The sequence below is a fragment of the Gorilla gorilla genome, chromosome 6 (genome assembly GCF_029281585.2).
Source record: "Gorilla gorilla gorilla isolate KB3781 chromosome 6, NHGRI_mGorGor1-v2.1_pri, whole genome shotgun sequence".
In the NCBI taxonomy this organism is placed as follows: Eukaryota; Metazoa; Chordata; class Mammalia; order Primates; family Hominidae; genus Gorilla; species Gorilla gorilla.
The window spans coordinates 151420123-151437793 of NC_073230.2; the positions used below are offsets into that span (position 1 = coordinate 151420123).

Here is a 17671-nt window from a genome sequence, read left to right on the forward strand (position 1 = left end):
TACCATATTGATCAGGCTGGTCTCAAACTCCTTACCTTAGGTGATCCACTCACATCGGCCTCCCAAAGTGCTGGGATTACAGACGTGAGCCACCGCACCTGGCCTCATTTTTTTTTTTTTTCTAACAAAGAGCATCCTGAAATATTGAGCTGCAAACATAGGTAAGAAAGCTGGAAACTTGCATGGGGAGATGCCTGCAGCTACACCAAAAGAAAAGGTGTACCTGGGGGCCAGGCATGTCCACCACAGAAGCTTCATCTTCCCTTTTTTGTTAGCACATGTACAGTAAGAAAGAAATGGGAAACATGGTGCAGCTCAGGCCAGAGGGAGTAGCTACTTGTCCTCACTCAAAATAACATATTCTGAATTTTGATTTTCTTTCCCCTGTCACCGTTACTGTCCTAGCATCACATTCCTTGGATTATCTGAATGCCTTATTGCATTCCACACAAAAATGATGTATTCTCCAACCAAGGAGGTCACCTCACAGTGCTAGTGGAGTCTTATGGATAGTGCTAATGCTCATGGAATCCAGTGGCCTTGCCATGTTTCACCACCTAGGATCAGCTGGCCTTATACAATATCACTATGACCTATTGAAATCTTAGGACCAGCTCAAGTTGGGAGACATCTTTAGAGGCTAAGGTGTTCCTCTGAAAAATGGTCTCCAAACCATTTTCCTCCCCAAACTAAAATTTCAGTTAATAAAATATGTGAAAATGAAGCTCTCACAGTTGCACTTAATAATTCCCACTCCCAATTTAGCTTCTCAACACTGCAAGCTAGGCGTTACTGATTTAGGGGTTTTAGAGCCCTGGATAGATGAAGTTTTCCTGCTGGAACTTCTGCTTCCTGAGGGGGTTCTCTTCTTCCCTAGCTGGGCTGAAAGACTCCAGTAGTCCACTTGTAGCAGCCACAGGCTGAACTCTCTAAAATCTGTTCTTGTTTTTGTTTTTTTAAATACTCAGTCAACTGGCCAAAAAAACACCTCCCCACTTAAAACTATCAATTAAAACTCTCAGGGGGTAACAGACTGCAGGGTGAAGTGAAGAGAGAAGGAAGGAAGAGAGGAAAATACTATAGAGTGAGAAAGTGGAGTTCCTGGGCAACTAGCTTTATATAAAAGGCAAGTATGTACTAGGAAAATCTGTCATTGATTTCCCGTTTATCTGCTGTGCCATAAACCTCAGTTAACTTTTATAGTAACTCCTCATGTCTCCAGTAAACACTCAGAATCCTGCAACATGAATGACCAGAATCCATCGATGGCATTGACAGTTGCATGGGCAAGGAGAAGCTAAGTGTAACACCTCCCTCTCACCTTTGCCCTCCCCTCCCCTCTCACCTTTGCCCTTCTATTTAGATCCCTCTTTATTAGACTTCCTTTTTTCAATCAGCATAGTAATGTGCCAAAATCACACATTGTCTAATTTGGTGGATGTAGTAAAGGGTTTTGTACCCCAAATGGCTGTGGAGTGGCCTTTATTTTATGTCAGTTACCAATTCGTTAGAAAGAACATAATTCCCACTTCATAAACTTCAATTATCTGAGGAATTTTGGGTTTTCCATCCTTATCTAGAAGGCAAGAAGGGTTGTTATGAATAATCACAGTGAAGATATGTACAAGTAAAACTGCTCAAGCACCCACTCTGTTTAGCAGAATTGAGACAGGTATGCATGGGGCAATGTGAGGAGTTAATTTATATTTAATTCTAAAGGTGAACGATGGGGACAAGCTGTGTCATATGGTCCACAACTGCCACAGCTCAGTTATTTTGGATTACATTTTCAATCCAGGGTGTATAGTAAAAAATTTTGGCATAGATGCCAACATCGGCTCTCAAAACACATCCATCCGCAAAAGACAGGATTCCTTGAAGCATCCCATTGCAGATTGCCGGGGCAGCAGAAACTTCCTGCCAGGAAAACAATAATAACAACAACAAAAAAGCAGGTTATCTTTCTGGCAAGACAGAAGGAAGAAAATGGGAAAATTAATGCATGGAGAGTATTTTACCTTGCAGGGCTGCCTCCTTCCTGGCACAATGCCCACACACAGCATATTTTCTGTGATGTTGTAGGTTTTATAGGCATCGCGACACTGAGGCTTGGAGATTACAGAGATGTTCACAGTTTGCAGTGAATCGGGCTCTTTGTCTAAAGAAAAGACAGAAGTCAAACTTCCTTCAGAGTTTTGTTAGGTATTAAACCTTCTTTTAAAACACTTTTCTTCTTCTACCATCAGAAATTAAAAGAGATCAAACATTCAGAGAAGTCAGAACTGTGGCAGTTAGGAAAACGAGGGTACAGGAGATGATCAGATTAATAATTTCTTATGATGCAAAGTCGGTGACCTTATAAAAGTGATCAAATTCTTGGGAGTTACATGTACATGTGAGACACTCCAGGAATGAAATGAAACACTTTGTTTTAAACTTTTCTGGAAATGTGGCTGGGCACAGTGGCTCATGCCTGTAATCCCAGCACTTTGGGAGGCCAGGATGGGTGGATCACCTGAGGTCAGGAGTTCGAGACCAGCTTGGCCAACATGGTGAAACCCTGTCTCTACTAAAAATAGAAAAATTAGCTGGGCGTGGTGATGAGCGCCTGCAATGCCAGCTACTTGGGAGGCAGGAGAATTGCTTGAACTAAAGAAGCGGAGGTTGCTGTGAGCTGAGACTGCGCCACTGCACTCCAGCCTGGGTGACAAGAGTGAGACTCCATCTCAAAAAAACCCAAAAACTTTTCTGGAAATTTAAACATTCAAAGGGTTTCCTTTGAAATGTAATTTTTAGAGTTTGAATGAATTTACAGATATCTGGCCTACTTTCTCAATTGTCAGGTCAAAACAAAACCGAGTATCTGCACAAAAAAGTCACTGAAAAAGCAGTTTTCTTAAACATATAAAGCTAGTAAATGGTAAAGCTAGGATTTAAAACTGGGTTTCCTGGTTCCTAATTAAAGTTCTTTTCTTTGTATCAATAGTCCACAAATACTGTGAATTGTGCACACTTGTAACAAAATTTGTCCAATCTGAAACAAAATGAGAAAAACAACAAAGTAGTATGAACACATGTGGCACGTGTTCTTTCCACGGACGTTTCTTTGGGAAGAAGTACTGTATTTTAAGATTTTGGTTTTTTTAATAATGGAAGAGTATGTTTAATGTTTTTATTTGAAAATAATGTATTAGTTCTTGAAAAGAAAATGTATGAGATCCTTCACTTTATTTTCCAAGCAATAATTTCATGGCTAAACATTTCTTCTGGGAATACTTCTGTAGGAAATGCTTACTTAACTACTTGATGACCCAGATCAAAATAAGTTGCGTTTTTTTTGAAGTCATATCTCGTTTTGAACCTTATGCCATAACCCAGATGAATCAAACATACTGCTCACAGAAGGACATTTGGCTCTTTCCAAAAATCAAATTGACTCTCAGAGCACAAATAATTTCTACTTCTTGATATATTCAAGAAAATGTGCTCTAAATCTGAAGGTATTTACTAAGGATTAGTTTTAAGAGGCTTGAATCATGGCAACAATGATAGAATAAGTGTACATCTGCCCATTGGTTTCTATAAAAAGAAAGTAGTGATGGATAGATGAATGTAATCTGACAGGTTTGTTTCAAATAAATCTCCTTTTCATACTATGGTATCTAGCGTATGATGTATATTATACATACTCAAACTTACTCATGAGTAAAGTTGCATTAATAATTCTTCACAAGGGATTATATCATTGTTCTATTTTGCTAATAGGTAATCAACTCCCCTTCACCACTACTCTCAACTTTTGTAATTAGCAACTATAGACAGTTAATTAGGGTTTGCATAAAAATTTGGAGATGGGGTAATGGGCAGATGGAGATGCAACTTAGAAAACAGAAAGTTGCCTTAAGTTGTGGGTGTTTTATGGAATATGAAATATGAGGCATAGAACAAAGTTTAGATAGACTATCTAGTTCAGGAGTTTCAAATTATGTATAGAAAACTTCCATTGATAAAAATAATGGTAGCCCTTTGTCAATTTTCTGAAGAAATGAGTGAATGCTTAGAATGTTACCAGTTTAAAATGTTTATTTCAGAAGTTCTTTTTAAAACTTTAACTCTGTATCTTTATTAAAATCTTACATAAGGAAGTTCTATCGCATTTAGTAAAATATTATATATTTATCTTACATTTAATACACTGATATTTATTTCATGACTTTTCAAGGCTTCAAGTTGCTTTATTGCCTGAAATCGTTTGAAAATATACAACATAGTAATCTGCTTTATTTTAGAGTTAAGGAAATTGAGGCTCCAAGGTAAAATGACCTGCTGTCACATAGAAAATTAGGATTGGAATACAAATGTTTTCTTTCCACTAAAACCACTTCTATCATATATGAAAGAGAAAATGATAGAAAGATACAGCGGGTGAATGAAAAAAACCCAAAAACCTTGAAGCACTCCTTCAGTGAGGTACAGAGAAAAGGAAAGGGGAGAAAGAGGTTAGAAGAAAGCTTCACTAGGCCGAATTGAAGAAGCCAAGAGTCGCGAAGGTGTAGAAGCATGTCTAATTCTGAGAGAAGAACATTGTCTTGAACTCACAGATATCACACACATTGTAGCTCCAGGTAGAGACAGAGCACATGGTATTTTCAGAGAGAGTTTGGTAGGGCAGGTTGGCTAATTTCACATAGTCATTGAGTTCAGCCTCTGTTTTCAGCTTGATTAGCATGATGTCATGATCAATAGAAGTGACTGAGAAGTGTGGATGATGAATCATCTTCTCATAGCCAATCACTTGCAGATGCTTTTCATTAGAGTCTGCTGGGATTGTAACCCCCAATATCACCCGAAGCTTTCTGGAACAATATAGACGTTTATGAGAGGACTTAACAGAGATGGCTTCTCCATCATTATGAGCCTCTATTATCCCTCCCCACAGACCTTTTTCTGTACCCTCGTATGTCTCCCAAAGGCCTTTCTAATCCCATTTAATTGGGAGATGGTCTCAGACAGGGGTGAGAGTCTGTGCCCAACCTGAGAACCCAAAGAATGGAGTGCCTTTGAAGGCTTATCACTCACGGTAAGTTGCAGTGTGCAGCTGTGATCACCCAAAGCGGGTGGATCAGGACTCCAGCGCAGGGCAAGTAGTCAGATTTCAAATAGACCAAGTAAGGGGGAGTGGAGCTGACTGTGTAATCTGGATTAAAGGCCAAAGCAACTGGAAAGAGAAGCATAGACAAGAAATTCCAAGATTTCTCAGTCATCACCAGAAAAACTTCAGGAAAGTCATTTAATAGGCTCCAAGTTCCCCTATCCTTTTCTCTAGCAACTTTATCTGTAAAATGACTTACTTTGTTCTAAAACACGAAGAAAATGACAAATGGTAGAAACATATCTCTTTTGAAAAATAAAAAGTGTTTGGCTTTTTCACTGTCAATAAAATCTTTCAAATTAAATGTTCAACTTTCTTAAATACCTTCCACAATTTAGTGGGTTGTATGCTAAATCAACGCATTTTTTTCACTATTTTTACCAATTTTAGAATGCTTCAATAAGTCTTAAGGCATTCTTATTTAGAATGCTTTAATAAGTCTTATCTCTTTTTCCCAACAACAACTCAAGGCAGAATTATATAAGTATCATGACAAGAACAGACCAAATGCTAAGAGTCTGAGGAGGGGAAAAATAATGTATTGTTCTACCAAATATACGTTGAGCACCTAGTATATGTCAAGCTCTGTTTTAGGGGCTTGGGCTATATAGTGAACAAAGTAGATATTCCTGCTCTCATATATTACAATTAATGAAGATATTCAGTAATAATAAACACAACACACAAATAAACTATGTAGGATGTTAAGTGGTGATTAGTGCTATGGAAAAACACAAGTAAACTATATATGATGTTAAATGGTGATTAGTGCTATGGAAATAAAAGTAGGACAGGGAAAGAGAGAAAGGTATTACCAATTGCGTGTTGGGGGAGAAGGAGGGGTTTCAGGCAGTATTTGTTTGTTGTTTGTTTGAGACAGGATCTCACTCTGTTGCTCAGATTGGAGTGCAGTGGCAAGATCAGGCTCACTGCAGCCTCAACCTCCTGGGCTCAAGCAACCCTCCTGAGTAGCTTGGACTACAGGTGTGTGCCACCATATCTGGTTAATTTTTAAATTTTTTAATTTTTTTAATAGAGATGGAGTCTTGCTATGTTGCCCAGGCTGGTCTCAAACTCTTGGGCTCAAGTGATCCTCCCACCTCAGCTTCCCAAAGTGCTGGGATTATAGGTGAGAGCCATTACTCCAGTCTCAGGTAATATTAAACCAGTCATCAGAGTAGAACTTCATGGGCAATGTTGAACAATAACATGAAAACGGGGGAAGTTGCTAGTCAAATATCTGGGTGAAGGGACTCCAGGCAGAGGAAACAGCTGCAGCATGAGTCCTGAGGCTTGTGTCAGTTACATCACAGAGGCCATGGCTGCTGACCCAGAGTGAATGAAGGGGAGCAGAGGAGGAAAGGGGCTCAAAGAAGAATGGAGGGTTTTGTAGACCATTGTAAGAACTCGGCCTTGTTTCCTGAGTACAAATGGAACCACTCAAGGATTTGTGCGAAGGAGTGATTACAGTCTCCTCATGGAGAACCTGTAGAGTGTAGAAGTATAGAGGTAGAGGGGTCTGTTAGGAGAATAATTTGCTAATCCAGGCAAGAGGTGGTGGCTTAGATCATTGTGAGCAGTGGAGATGGTGAGATGTGATTGAATTTAGGATACATTTAGAAGATAAAGCCAACATTTTTCTAAGAGATCAAACGTGGAGTATGAGAGAAAGAGAGGATTTATGAATAAACCTGGGTTTATTCCTGAGTAACTGGAACTGTGCCAGGAGATATCTGATTCTTCAATGTTCTGCTGTGCCCTCTGTGGTGCAGAACATCAATCCTGTTGCAGACAGGTCCAGAGTCAGGTCTTAGGAGTGGGTCTGGTATTTGAGTGACAATGTCCACGCCTCCCCCAAAAACACACAAGCAATCCTCCTGCGGCAGGCAGGCAGGCACTATCACAGGAGGAAACTTGATGGGAACGGGGCAGTGGAGAGGGACAGAGGACCATCCTACACTTGAATTCTGGAATGACGCCTCTCGCTGTTACCCATCTTTCATGCTTTTCCCAGGATTTCTCTTTGGTGGGTAAAGAGACAAATACGCACACACTCACCAGTCAGATTCAAGAGAGCCCAGAGGAGGATAAACTTCATGATGATGTTGAAAGCCCAGTTTAGCTCCAGTCTCTGGAAAACTGGGAAGAGAGAGAGAAAACAACTAAATAAAACAAAGCAAGATTGTAGAATTGGAAAAATATATCATCTGAATTATTTTAGTAGCAGGATTCAGTTTTAGAAATGGTGTCCATTACTCAGAGGAGGGTGTAGCGTCATCTGTCAGAGAGACAAGAATAGAGTCAAGTGATTGGTCCCCAATACAGTTGAAAATGGTTCTGGAACTCAGAGTTCTGCCCTCTGTCTTCAGGGAAGAAAGTACCAAAGCTAAGATAAGTTGAAGTTCATGATATCTCTACAGACGCCTCCTGTCTGGTCTCCTTTTTGCCAGCCTTGGTAGGCAGGTTCCCCTCTAAACTATGTGTGGGCTGCTGCCCCTCCTGTCTGTGTGATGCTATCCCCCACTGTGTGATGCTATTTTTCTCCAGTGGACATAATGTACGTAGCCCTCTGGAGCTGACATTGCTTCCTCTGCCTGACATTAAACTCCTCTTTGAAATATATTAACCTTTTCCTTCATGTCACTGTTTATCCATTTATTCTGTGAACCAACCTGCTAATTATTTATCTTATGTATCTAACTTGTGCTAGGATCTATGCTTGCTGCTGGGGTTGCCTCAGTTGAAGGACTTCTTTCCTACCTTCCAAGAGCTTACACACTAGTGGGAATGATACTTAAGTTGATGGTTATGAAACAAAGTATTCAGGGCTAAAAATTGAGATATGCCACAGACTAGAAAAAAATATTTGCAAAACACATATCTGCTAAATAATTCATGTATAAGGAAATATTAAAATTCGACATTAAGAAAACAAACAACACAACCTAAAAGTGGGCCAAAGATCCTTACCAAATGTTTTAGTCTGCTTGGACTGCCAAAAAAAAAACCACAGTCTAGGTGTCTTACACGACAGACACTTACTTTCTTATAGTTCTGAAGGTCAGAAGTCCATGATCAAGGTGTTGTCAAATTCAGTTTCTGGTGAGGCCTCTCTCCCTGGCTTGTGGATGATCACCTTCTTACTGCTTCCTCACATGGCCTTTCCTCTGTGCACACAGAGATAAAGAGGGAAAGAAAGCTCTCTGGTGACTCTTTTTATAAGGACATAAATCCTATTGGATCAGGGCCCCACCCTTCTAACCTAATTTAGCCTTAATTGCTTCCTTTTAGGCCCTACAATACAATTGCATTGAGGTTTAGGCCTTCAAACAGATATATTTTGCAGTGATGGGGAAGATAACACCAGAGAATATATACAGATGGTAAATGGCATATGAAAAAATTCTTAACATAATATGTCATTAGGGAATTACAACAACAATGGGATACCACTACATACCCTGTGGAAGGGCTAAAATCCAAACACTGACAACAACAGATGCTAGTGAGGATATGAAGTATCAAGAACTGATGCTGGTGAGAATTTATTGCTGATGAGAGTGCAAAATGGTACAGTCACTTTAGAAAATAGCTTGGAAGTTTCTTATTAAGCTCAACATAACCTTACTATATGATACAGCAATTGCACTTCTTGATACACCAAAAGATTTGAAAACTTGTGTTCACAAAAATCCTACACATAAATGTTTATAGCAGCTTTGTTCAAAGTTGCCAAATCTTGGAAGCAACCAACATGTCCTTCAATAGATAAATGGATAAACAAAGTGTGATTCATCCATATAATGAAATGTTATTCAGAGATTTTATGATTTAAAAAACTTAACTCTCAAGCCATGAAAAGACATGGAGTAAACTTATATGCATATTGCTAAGTGAAAAGAGCTAGTCTGAAAAGATTATATACCATATAATTCCAATTATATGACATTCTGGGAAAGGCAAAGCTATGGAGACATATGTATGTGCAAGAACTTTTTTCCTATAATGACTTCTTTTCCTCTGGATAGATTCCAAGGAGTGGGATTGCTGGATCAAATGGTAGATTTACTTTCAGTTCTTTAAGGAATCTCCACACTGTTTTCTATAGTGGTTGTACTAGTTTACAATCCCACCAACAGTGTAAAAGTGTTCCCTTTTCACCACATCCATTCCAACATCTATTTTTTTTTATTTTTTGATTATGGCCATTCTTGCAGGAGTAAGGTGGTATCACATTGTGGTTTTGATTTTTTTCATATGTTTTTTGGCCAGTTGTAAGTATTTTTTTAAGAATTATCTATTCATGTCCTTAGCCCACTTTTTGATGGGATTGCTTGTTTTTTTCTTGCTGATTTGTTTGAGTACCTTGTAGATTCTGAATATTAGCCCTTTGTCAGCTATACAGATTGCAAAGATTTTCTCAGGGTTGTCTGTTTACTCTGCAGATTATTTCTTTTGCTGTGCAGAAGCTTTTTCATTTAATTAAGTACCATCTATTTATCTTTTTGTTGCATTTGCTTTTGGGTTCTTGGTCATAAAGTCTTTGTCTAAGCCAATGTCTAGAAGGGTTTTTCCTATGTTATCTTCTAGAAATTGCATGGATTCAGGTCTCATATTTAAGTCTTTGGTCTATCTTGAGTTGATTTTTGTGTAGAGTGAGAGATGAAACCAGTTTCATTCTTCTACATGCAGTTTACCAATTATCGCAGCACCATTGTTGAATTGGCTGTCCTTTCCCCACTTTATGTTTTTGTTTACTTTGTCGAAGATCAGTTGATTATAAGTATTTGGCTTTATTTCTGGATTCTCTATTCTGTTCCATTGGGCTATGTGCCTATTTTTATACCAGGACCATTCTGTTTTGGTGACTATGGCCTTATAGTATAGTTTGAAGTCAGGTAATGTGATACCTCCAGATTTGTTCTTTTTGCTTAGTCTTCCTTTGGCTATGTGGGCTCTTTTTTGGTTCCACATGAATTTTAGGATTATTTTTCTAGTTCTGTGAAGAATGATGGTGGTATTTTGGTGGGAATTGAATTGAATTTGTAGATTGCTTTTAGCAGTATGATCATTTTCACAATATTTATTCTACCCATCCATGGGCATGGAATGTGTTTTCATTTGTTTGTGTCTTCTATGATTTCTCAGCAGTGTTTTGTAGTTTTCTCTGTAGAGGTATTTCACCTCCTTGATTAACTATATTCCTTTTTTTGTGTGGTTATTGTAAAAGGGATTGAGCTCTTGATTTGGTTCTCAGCTTGGTTGCTGTTGGTGCATAGCAGTGCTACTTATTTGTGTACATTAGTTTTGTGTCCTGAAACTTTGCTGAATTCATATTCCAGTTCTAGAAGCTTTTTGGATGAGTCTTTAGGGTTTTATAGGTATACAATCATGTCATCAGCAAGCAATGAGAGTCTGACCTTCTCATACTAATTTGGGTGCCATTTATTTCTTTCTCTTGTCTGATTGCTCTGGCTAGGACTTTCAGTACTATGTTGAATAGAAGTGATCAAAGTGGGCATCCTTGTCTTGTTCCAGTTCTTAGAAGGAATGCTTTCAACTTTTCCCCATTCAGTATAATGTTGGCTGTGGGTTTGTTATAGATGGCTTTTATTACCTTAGGATATGTCCCTTCTATGCCACATTTTGCCGATTTTGCTAAGGGTGCTAATCATAAAGAGATGTTGGATTTTTTCAAATGTTTTTTCTGCATCTACTGAGACAATCATATGATTTTTGTTTTAATTCTTTTTATATAGTATATCACATTTGTTGACTTGCAGATGTTAAACAATCTCTGCATCCTTAGTATGAAACCCACTTGATCATGGTGGATTACCTTTTTGATATGCTGTTGGATTCTGTTAGCTAGTATTTTGTTGAAGATTTTTGCATCCATATTCATCAGGGATATTGGCCTGTAGTTTTCTTTTTTGTTATGTCCTTTCCTGGTTTTGATATTAGGGTGATACTGCCTTCGTAGAATGATTTAGGGAGGATTCTCTTTTTGGAATAGTGTCAATATCTTTTGGAATAATGTCAGCAGGATTGGTACCAATTCTTCTTTGAATGTCTGATAGAATTCAGCTGTGAATCTGTCTGATCCTGGACTTTTTTTTATTGGCAACTTTTTAATTACCATTTCAATCTTGCTGCTTGTTATAGGTCTGTACAGAGTTTCTATTTCTTCCTGGTTTAATCTGGGAGGGTTGTATATTTCCAGGAATTTATCCATCTCCTCTAGATTTTCTAGCTTATGCATGTGAAGGTGTTCATAGTAGCCTTGAATGATCTTTGTATTTCTGTGGTATCTGTTGTAATGTCTCCCATTTCATTTCTGGTTGAGCTTATCTGATTCTTCCCTTTTCTTTTCTTGGTTAAGCTCATTAATGGTCTATCAATTCTATTTATCTTTTCAAAGAACTAGGTTTTTGTTTCATGTATGTTTTGTATTTTCTTTTGTTGTTATTTCCATTTCATTTAGTTTTGCTCTAATCTTGATTATTTCTTTTCTTCTTCTAGGTTTGGGTTTTGTTGGTTCTTGTTTCTCTAGTTCCTTGAGGTATAACCTTAGATTGTCTATTTGTGCAATTTCAGACTTTTTGATGTAGACATTTAATTCTGTGAGCTTTCCTCTTAGCACCTCTTTTGCTGTATCCCAGAGGTTTTGATAGGTTTTGTCACTATTATTGTTCAGTTCAAAGAATTTTTAAATTTTCTTCTTGATTTCATTGTTCCTGCAGTAGTTCTTGGGAAAAAGTTGACGATGTGGGTATCCACATGCTGCTCTGTCCCTCCAAGTGGGAGCTGCAACCTAGTCCTGCTCCTATCCACCAATTTTTTCTTGAACTCCTCCTAAATGTGTATTTTTATTAAGCCATTAAATCTGTGATGTTTTTACACAGCAATAGAAAACTAATACAAATGCATACTGGATGCTGGCATCATATTCGATAATGATGATTCCATGGCAAGGGAGGTAAGAAGCTTGCTCTCATACATCATAATGCTTAATGAGGGGGAGACCGATGTAACAAGAACAATCATCGTGAATGTCAAAGGAAAAGGGAGGTAGAGAAGCATGTCGCAGGACCCTAATATAAGGTCAGAAGAAGACCTTCTTTGCGAAGTGAAGTTTGAAACTTGAAGGATGAGTAGAAGTTAGCCAAATGAAGAGATGGGGAAGAAATCTCCAGGTGGATGAACCAAAGCTCCAAGGAGAGCAGGGAATGTAAAAAAGAGAATGAAGAGAGAGACAGGCAAGGAGACACAGATAGGAGAATCATATGAAACAGACTTTGCAGGATTTGTCGAGTAAGAACTGCCTGCAAAGGAGATAGAGGAGGCAATCAGAGAGTAGGTCAAAGAAACATGTCCTCGGGTTCTGTATTTTAGATGAGTGAGGCTTTATTTTCCTTGAATGATAACAGGAAGAAGGTGATAGATAGGGAAAATTGGAGATAATCAATAAAGCAAGTCCGTGAGGAAGTCAGACAAGATGGGGTCCATTTCACAGGTAGAGATAGAGGCTGTAAATAATAAGGTCTTGCTTCCACTATAGCAGGAAGAATGAAAAAGAAAAAAGGTGGGGGAAAGCAAGTATGTTTGCAGTTTTAGTGGTGGCAATTTCAGGGAGGTATCTTCTGCTGGTTTCAGTTTTTCTCTACTCCCACACTAGAGGTCATCTGCTAAAAGTGAGCATTAAAAGTTTGAGGAGAGAGGAGAGGGTTTGAAATTGCTACTGCGGAGAATTATACAAACAATTTATTGGAGAAGATAGGATTGCCAATAAGTGCTAAAGATGTAATTCAAGGGTTACAAGAAGTAATTAGTTGAGCTCTATAATCCTAAGCGAATTAATACGGGAACAGAAAACCAAATATCGCATGTTCTCACTTATAAGTGGGAGCTAAACATTGAGCACACATGGACATAAACATGAGAACAATAGACACTGCAGATTACTAGAAGTTGGAGGGAGGGAGAGGGGCATGGTTTGAAAAACTACCTACCAGGTACTATGCTCACTACTTGGGTGATGGGATCCATACCCCAAACCTCAGCATAACACAATATACCCACTTAACATACCTATGCGTGTCCCCCCTGCATCTAAAATAAAAGTTGAAATTAAAAAAAAAAACTCTGGCACAAATACAGACATGATTCATTAAGGGTGCTTTGGGCAGTGAGTCAGAGACAGGAAACTGGGGAAAATGTGAGAGAAGACTGGCAAACTGAGGACGTGTCATTTGGATGGGGCCAGAAATTACAGAAAAAAATAATCATATAGTGAATGAAATGGCTTTAGTATCTAGATCTTAGAACAAAGAAAATTTCTGTGAATGGACCAGAACAAGCTATTGGTCTTAGATGCACCTAAGCTGTCTGGTTTTGGCTTTTGTTGTTGTTGTTTTAGAGACAGGGTCTTGCTCTGTCACTCAGGCCGGAATTCAGTGGCACAATAATAGCTCATTGCAGCCGTGACCTCCTCCCCTGTCAGCCTCCCATGTAGTTAGGAGTTTTTTTTTTTTATTACTATTTTATGTAGAGACAAAGGTTTCTCAGTGTTACCAAGGCTGGTCCTAAATTCCTGGTCTCAAACAATCCTCCCACTTCAGCCTCCAAAAGTGCTGGGATTATAGACCTGAGTCACTGCATGTGGGTTTTGTTTTGTTTTGTTTTGTTTTAGGAGAAGAGAAAACACATTCAGGCATCCAGGATCAGGGTCCAAAAACCAACTCACCTCTGCAGACTTTATAGATGCCCTAGATTCACTGCGCCCCTCAAGGGAAGAAACCTCAAACCTCTTTACGCCTCCCACAGGGGGTTTCTCCTATGGTGTGGTTCTCTGTTCCCATCTTCACTGGCCTCCTCTGCCCATCTTTTCTTTTTTAACATAAGATCCCTATGTCATATTGACTCTTTTCTCTCTGTTGCTCTTTGGTCTCTCATATGTCACTCAAACCCCTAACTTTGGGGGGCCACTCAGAATCCCCTTAAATCTGTCTCTGTTTTTAGATGATTTGGTCAGTGGCTATGGGATGCTGCACATCTCCCCAACATATGCCAGTGTGAGAGAAGGGCTGAGCACCCATCACAGCTCTTCTCCATAGCAGAGAGCCCTCCCAAACCCCGCAGCTCCCACCCACCAATGTATGACTCCTGTTTGTTAGTCACTCCTCAGGCAGCATCTGGATTTCAGATTACTGTCTCCAACTGCCTGCTGGAAATAACCACCTCTACATCCTTAAAGGATCTCAATATAGCAGGCCACCTGTCTCCTCATGCAGGACCATGCTCTTGATACCTTGCACACAAATGCACTTGTTATCCTCATATTATCTTTGAGAATCACCATCTTACCTGTTGTCCAAGTCAAAAACTTGGGAGAGTTATCCCTGACATCTCCCTTGCCTTTCTTCTTACAGTAAGTATGTCCAAATCTTACAGATGTTACTTCCTTAGTATCTCTCAAATCAGAAATTGGATGGTGTTTTGTTTACTGTAAAAGCTTCAATGACACCCCCTCTAATGCCTATGAGGTAAAAATCTAAGTTCCTTTATAGAGCAGGTCAGGCCCTTCATCTCTCAACATTTGCCTGCCTATAATAGAATAATATTTTATCACATTATTTTTCCTTTTCTACAATTTATTTTCTACCTTCAAGGTTTGCTTATTTACATATATTTTCCAGACTATATCACACTTTCATATGCTTTTTTGCCTTTTAATAAACTATGTGCTCAGTTTTACAATATCCTCCCCTAATTTGTCTGCCTCTCTGGTGTTACCTCTCCTGGCACTACCACTCAGAATGTTTTATTTTATGTTTTCATGGAGCTTACTGCTCATCTCTGTTATAGCAGTTATCAAAAGGTATTATAATTAGCTAACTGATGGCCAAGGTCATGTCATAGTCACTCAGGCATCCTTAGCAAAGGCAGTGCCTACTAAACAGCTAGTGGTTAATTTTTGAATGAATAAATGAATGAACAAACACAAGGTGAAGAGGTTGATAAATTTCTCATTATCCTCAAAGTTTACATGACAAAGACAGCAGGAGTCATGGCACAGGTTCTCAGCTACTCATTTTTTTTTTTTAATCAGATGTTTCCTCTTTGGATTTTGTTCCAAAATAACAAAGATGAAGAGAGTTGTAGATCCAGTGTAGAACTTATGAAGAGGTGGTACTGAGGGGATATGGGAACAGAGGCGCCTCAGTGGGTATCCATAATTTTCAAGATCCATCTTGCATAGCGATGAACACCTGTGAAGAATCCTTCACTTCCTAGGGTGACACTTCCTTCTGCCCAGGACAAGATTCCATGCAACCACCCATTGCAGATGGCTGGGGCAGCCGAAACTTCCTTATAGAGAGAAGGAACAGAAGGTCAATGTGTCCTTGTCCTTATGGAACAAGAGTAAATGCCAGCTGGGCGTGGTGGCTCATGCCTGTAATCCCAGTACTTTGGGAGGCAGAGGTGGGTGGATCACAAGGTCAGGAGATCAAGACCATGCTGGCCAAATGGTGAAACCCTGTCTCTACTAAAATACAAAAATTAGCCGGGCGTGATGGTGCGTGCCTGTAATCCCAGCTACTCAGAGAATCGCTTGAACCTGGGAGACGGAGGTTGCGGTGAGCCAAGATCGTGCCACTGCACTCCAGGCTGGGTGACAGAGTGAGACTACATCTCCAAAAAAAAAAAAAAAAATAGTAAATGCCAAAAAGCGGCACATAACAGTAGCAAAACCATCTAAGAGAATGGGCTTATTTTTCTTGAGAGGTGGCAGACTTCTCTTTACATCCACATAAGTCTTACTTCTAAGGTTCAAGCTTGACCCAACCCAAGTGCAAGCAAGACAAAGGACAAATAGTTCTACCCCAAATCTCTCCCACTCTGAAAGATGAGAAGGGCAATGGTTAGAAACCCAGAGGTGAGTAGGGAGGGGAGAGGGACTCCAGCTCTCTGCTTCTCACTCTTAGGAGGCCTTTTGGGTGAGTGCTCTTTGATTCTGCATTATCATCACTCCTCCCATGGGACTCTTGCTATCTTCCAGTATAGAGAAGGGAGAAATACCTGGTTTTTAGATAGGATCCTTAGAGGGTGTCCTACACAAATGATGTTTCCTGCCTGTTCTTCTTTGAGTCTATCCTGACAGTCACGGAATGGAAGAGAATATTGGTTGACCCATGTCAGGATGTCAGGATCACTGACTGTGGGAAAGAGAAAACAAACTCCAGAGTGACTCTTCTTATCACAAGGGCTCTTCTAACCAGATCCTGTTTTGTAAATAAATTCAGTCCTGAGAATATTCAATGCAGGTAACAGCAGACACTCCATTCTCAGTAGGATTCCTTGTTCAGTAATCTCCATGTTAGAGAAGTAGGTTTATAAGTCCCCTTTATCAGATATCAAATCCATAGTTCTTTCTGTACTATGCATCATTTATAAAATTTTGAAAGAACTGTGAGTTATTAGTGACCACAAGGAGAAAGAGACAGTAACGAAACCATTGTCCCAAAGATTTTCCCCCTACACACACACCTTTATTGGGCATCTACTTGATCCTTTTCACGTTTAGTTACAAAGGGAGAAACTATTTTTAATGCATATAAAACTGCTTTTTGAGTTAAACAGATTATTTATAAGTGTTTATAGTATGTGTATTGATATAAATATACATATATATTTCCCCCTAAGAAGTTGTCATGTTGTTCATCTCCATAATAGCAATTGCTGTTATACTGTCAAATTCAGGATACAGGGACTTTAACGAAGGTATCATGTAATTTAAATTTCTGGTAGAGAATAGCAAAGAGAAAGGAAACAAAAACGCTGACCAGAGATCGCTCAAGCTAAGTCTAGTGTTGTTTAAGGAGCAGGATTTTTTCTGATAGAGTGTATCCAATCAAATGCCCTAAAGCAGATTAGGCCAGAAGTTGGCAGGTCAGAGAAGAAAGAGAAATTATGTTCAGTTTTATGTTTTTATGGGAACTAAATTAAAATATGTGTAAAAAACTAGGTGAAAGTAACTTAAGTTACTTGAAATAATGAATTTCTAATAAATATTGGAAGCCCTGCACCAGAAAGCTTATAGAGGTAGAGTTTGTCACTGTGATTTTGACATGCAGAGCCTATATACCTCTGAATAGTTTTGTTTTGTTTTCAAATTGTACTTAATAAATTACTTCTGTAAGTTGTGATTCAATTACTTTGAATAAGACTTATAAAATCAAGGACAAAAATCATACAAGCTGTAATTGTTCAGAAAACATGTTCACTTAGATTCCCAAGTACTTGCTTCTAAGTGGAAAAATGAATCTGCAAAATACTGAGAATATAATAGTTTCTGCTTTTTATTTCTGTTTTTTACCAAAGACTGACTTCTAAAATTCCACTTTTATTTGCTTTTACAGAGCACGTGCATTGTTCTGTAGCCACCAGAGAGAGATTTAAACCTGATTAATAGATCCAGGACAACTTGCTTGAGTGAACATAACTTTTGCAGTATAA

The 17671-nt window shown here is 38.9% G+C and overlaps 1 protein-coding gene across 3 annotated transcripts; it reads right to left on the bottom strand.

Annotated features, from left to right (window-relative positions):
* Positions 1 to 1689: 1689 nt before the first annotated feature.
* PRSS58 (serine protease 58) lies at positions 1690 to 8430 on the bottom strand. 3 transcript variants are annotated; one of them, XM_055346925.2, is made up of 7 exons: positions 8415 to 8430; positions 8195 to 8319; positions 7211 to 7291; positions 5080 to 5218; positions 4600 to 4856; positions 2019 to 2158; positions 1690 to 1917 (listed from the first exon to the last, which is right to left on the bottom strand). In XM_055346925.2, exons 3-7 carry the CDS (start codon positions 7248 to 7250, stop codon positions 1768 to 1770), a joined length of 726 nt encoding a protein of 241 aa, XP_055202900.1. In that variant the 5' UTR covers positions 7251 to 7291; positions 8195 to 8319; positions 8415 to 8430; the 3' UTR covers positions 1690 to 1767. The 3 variants fall into 3 exon arrangements, with proteins under 3 accessions (XP_055202900.1, XP_018886160.1, XP_004046401.1); XM_019030615.3 differs by lacking the exons at positions 8195 to 8319; positions 8415 to 8430 and adding an exon at positions 7409 to 7619; XM_004046353.4 differs by lacking the exons at positions 8195 to 8319; positions 8415 to 8430 and adding an exon at positions 7534 to 7589.
* Positions 8431 to 17671: the final 9241 nt, after the last annotated feature.

Coding starts and splice junctions, on each gene's coding strand:
- PRSS58 (XM_019030615.3), bottom strand. CDS start 7,430: ATGACGCTACACCCTCCTCTGA. Junction 7,292..7,408: donor GACGCTACACCCTCCTCTGA/GTAATGGACACC, acceptor CTCTCTTCCCAG/TTTTCCAGAGACTGGAGCTA. Junction 2,159..4,599: donor CTACAATGTGTGTGATATCT/GTGAGTTCAAGA, acceptor TCTTTTCTTTAG/ACAAAGAGCCCGATTCACTG.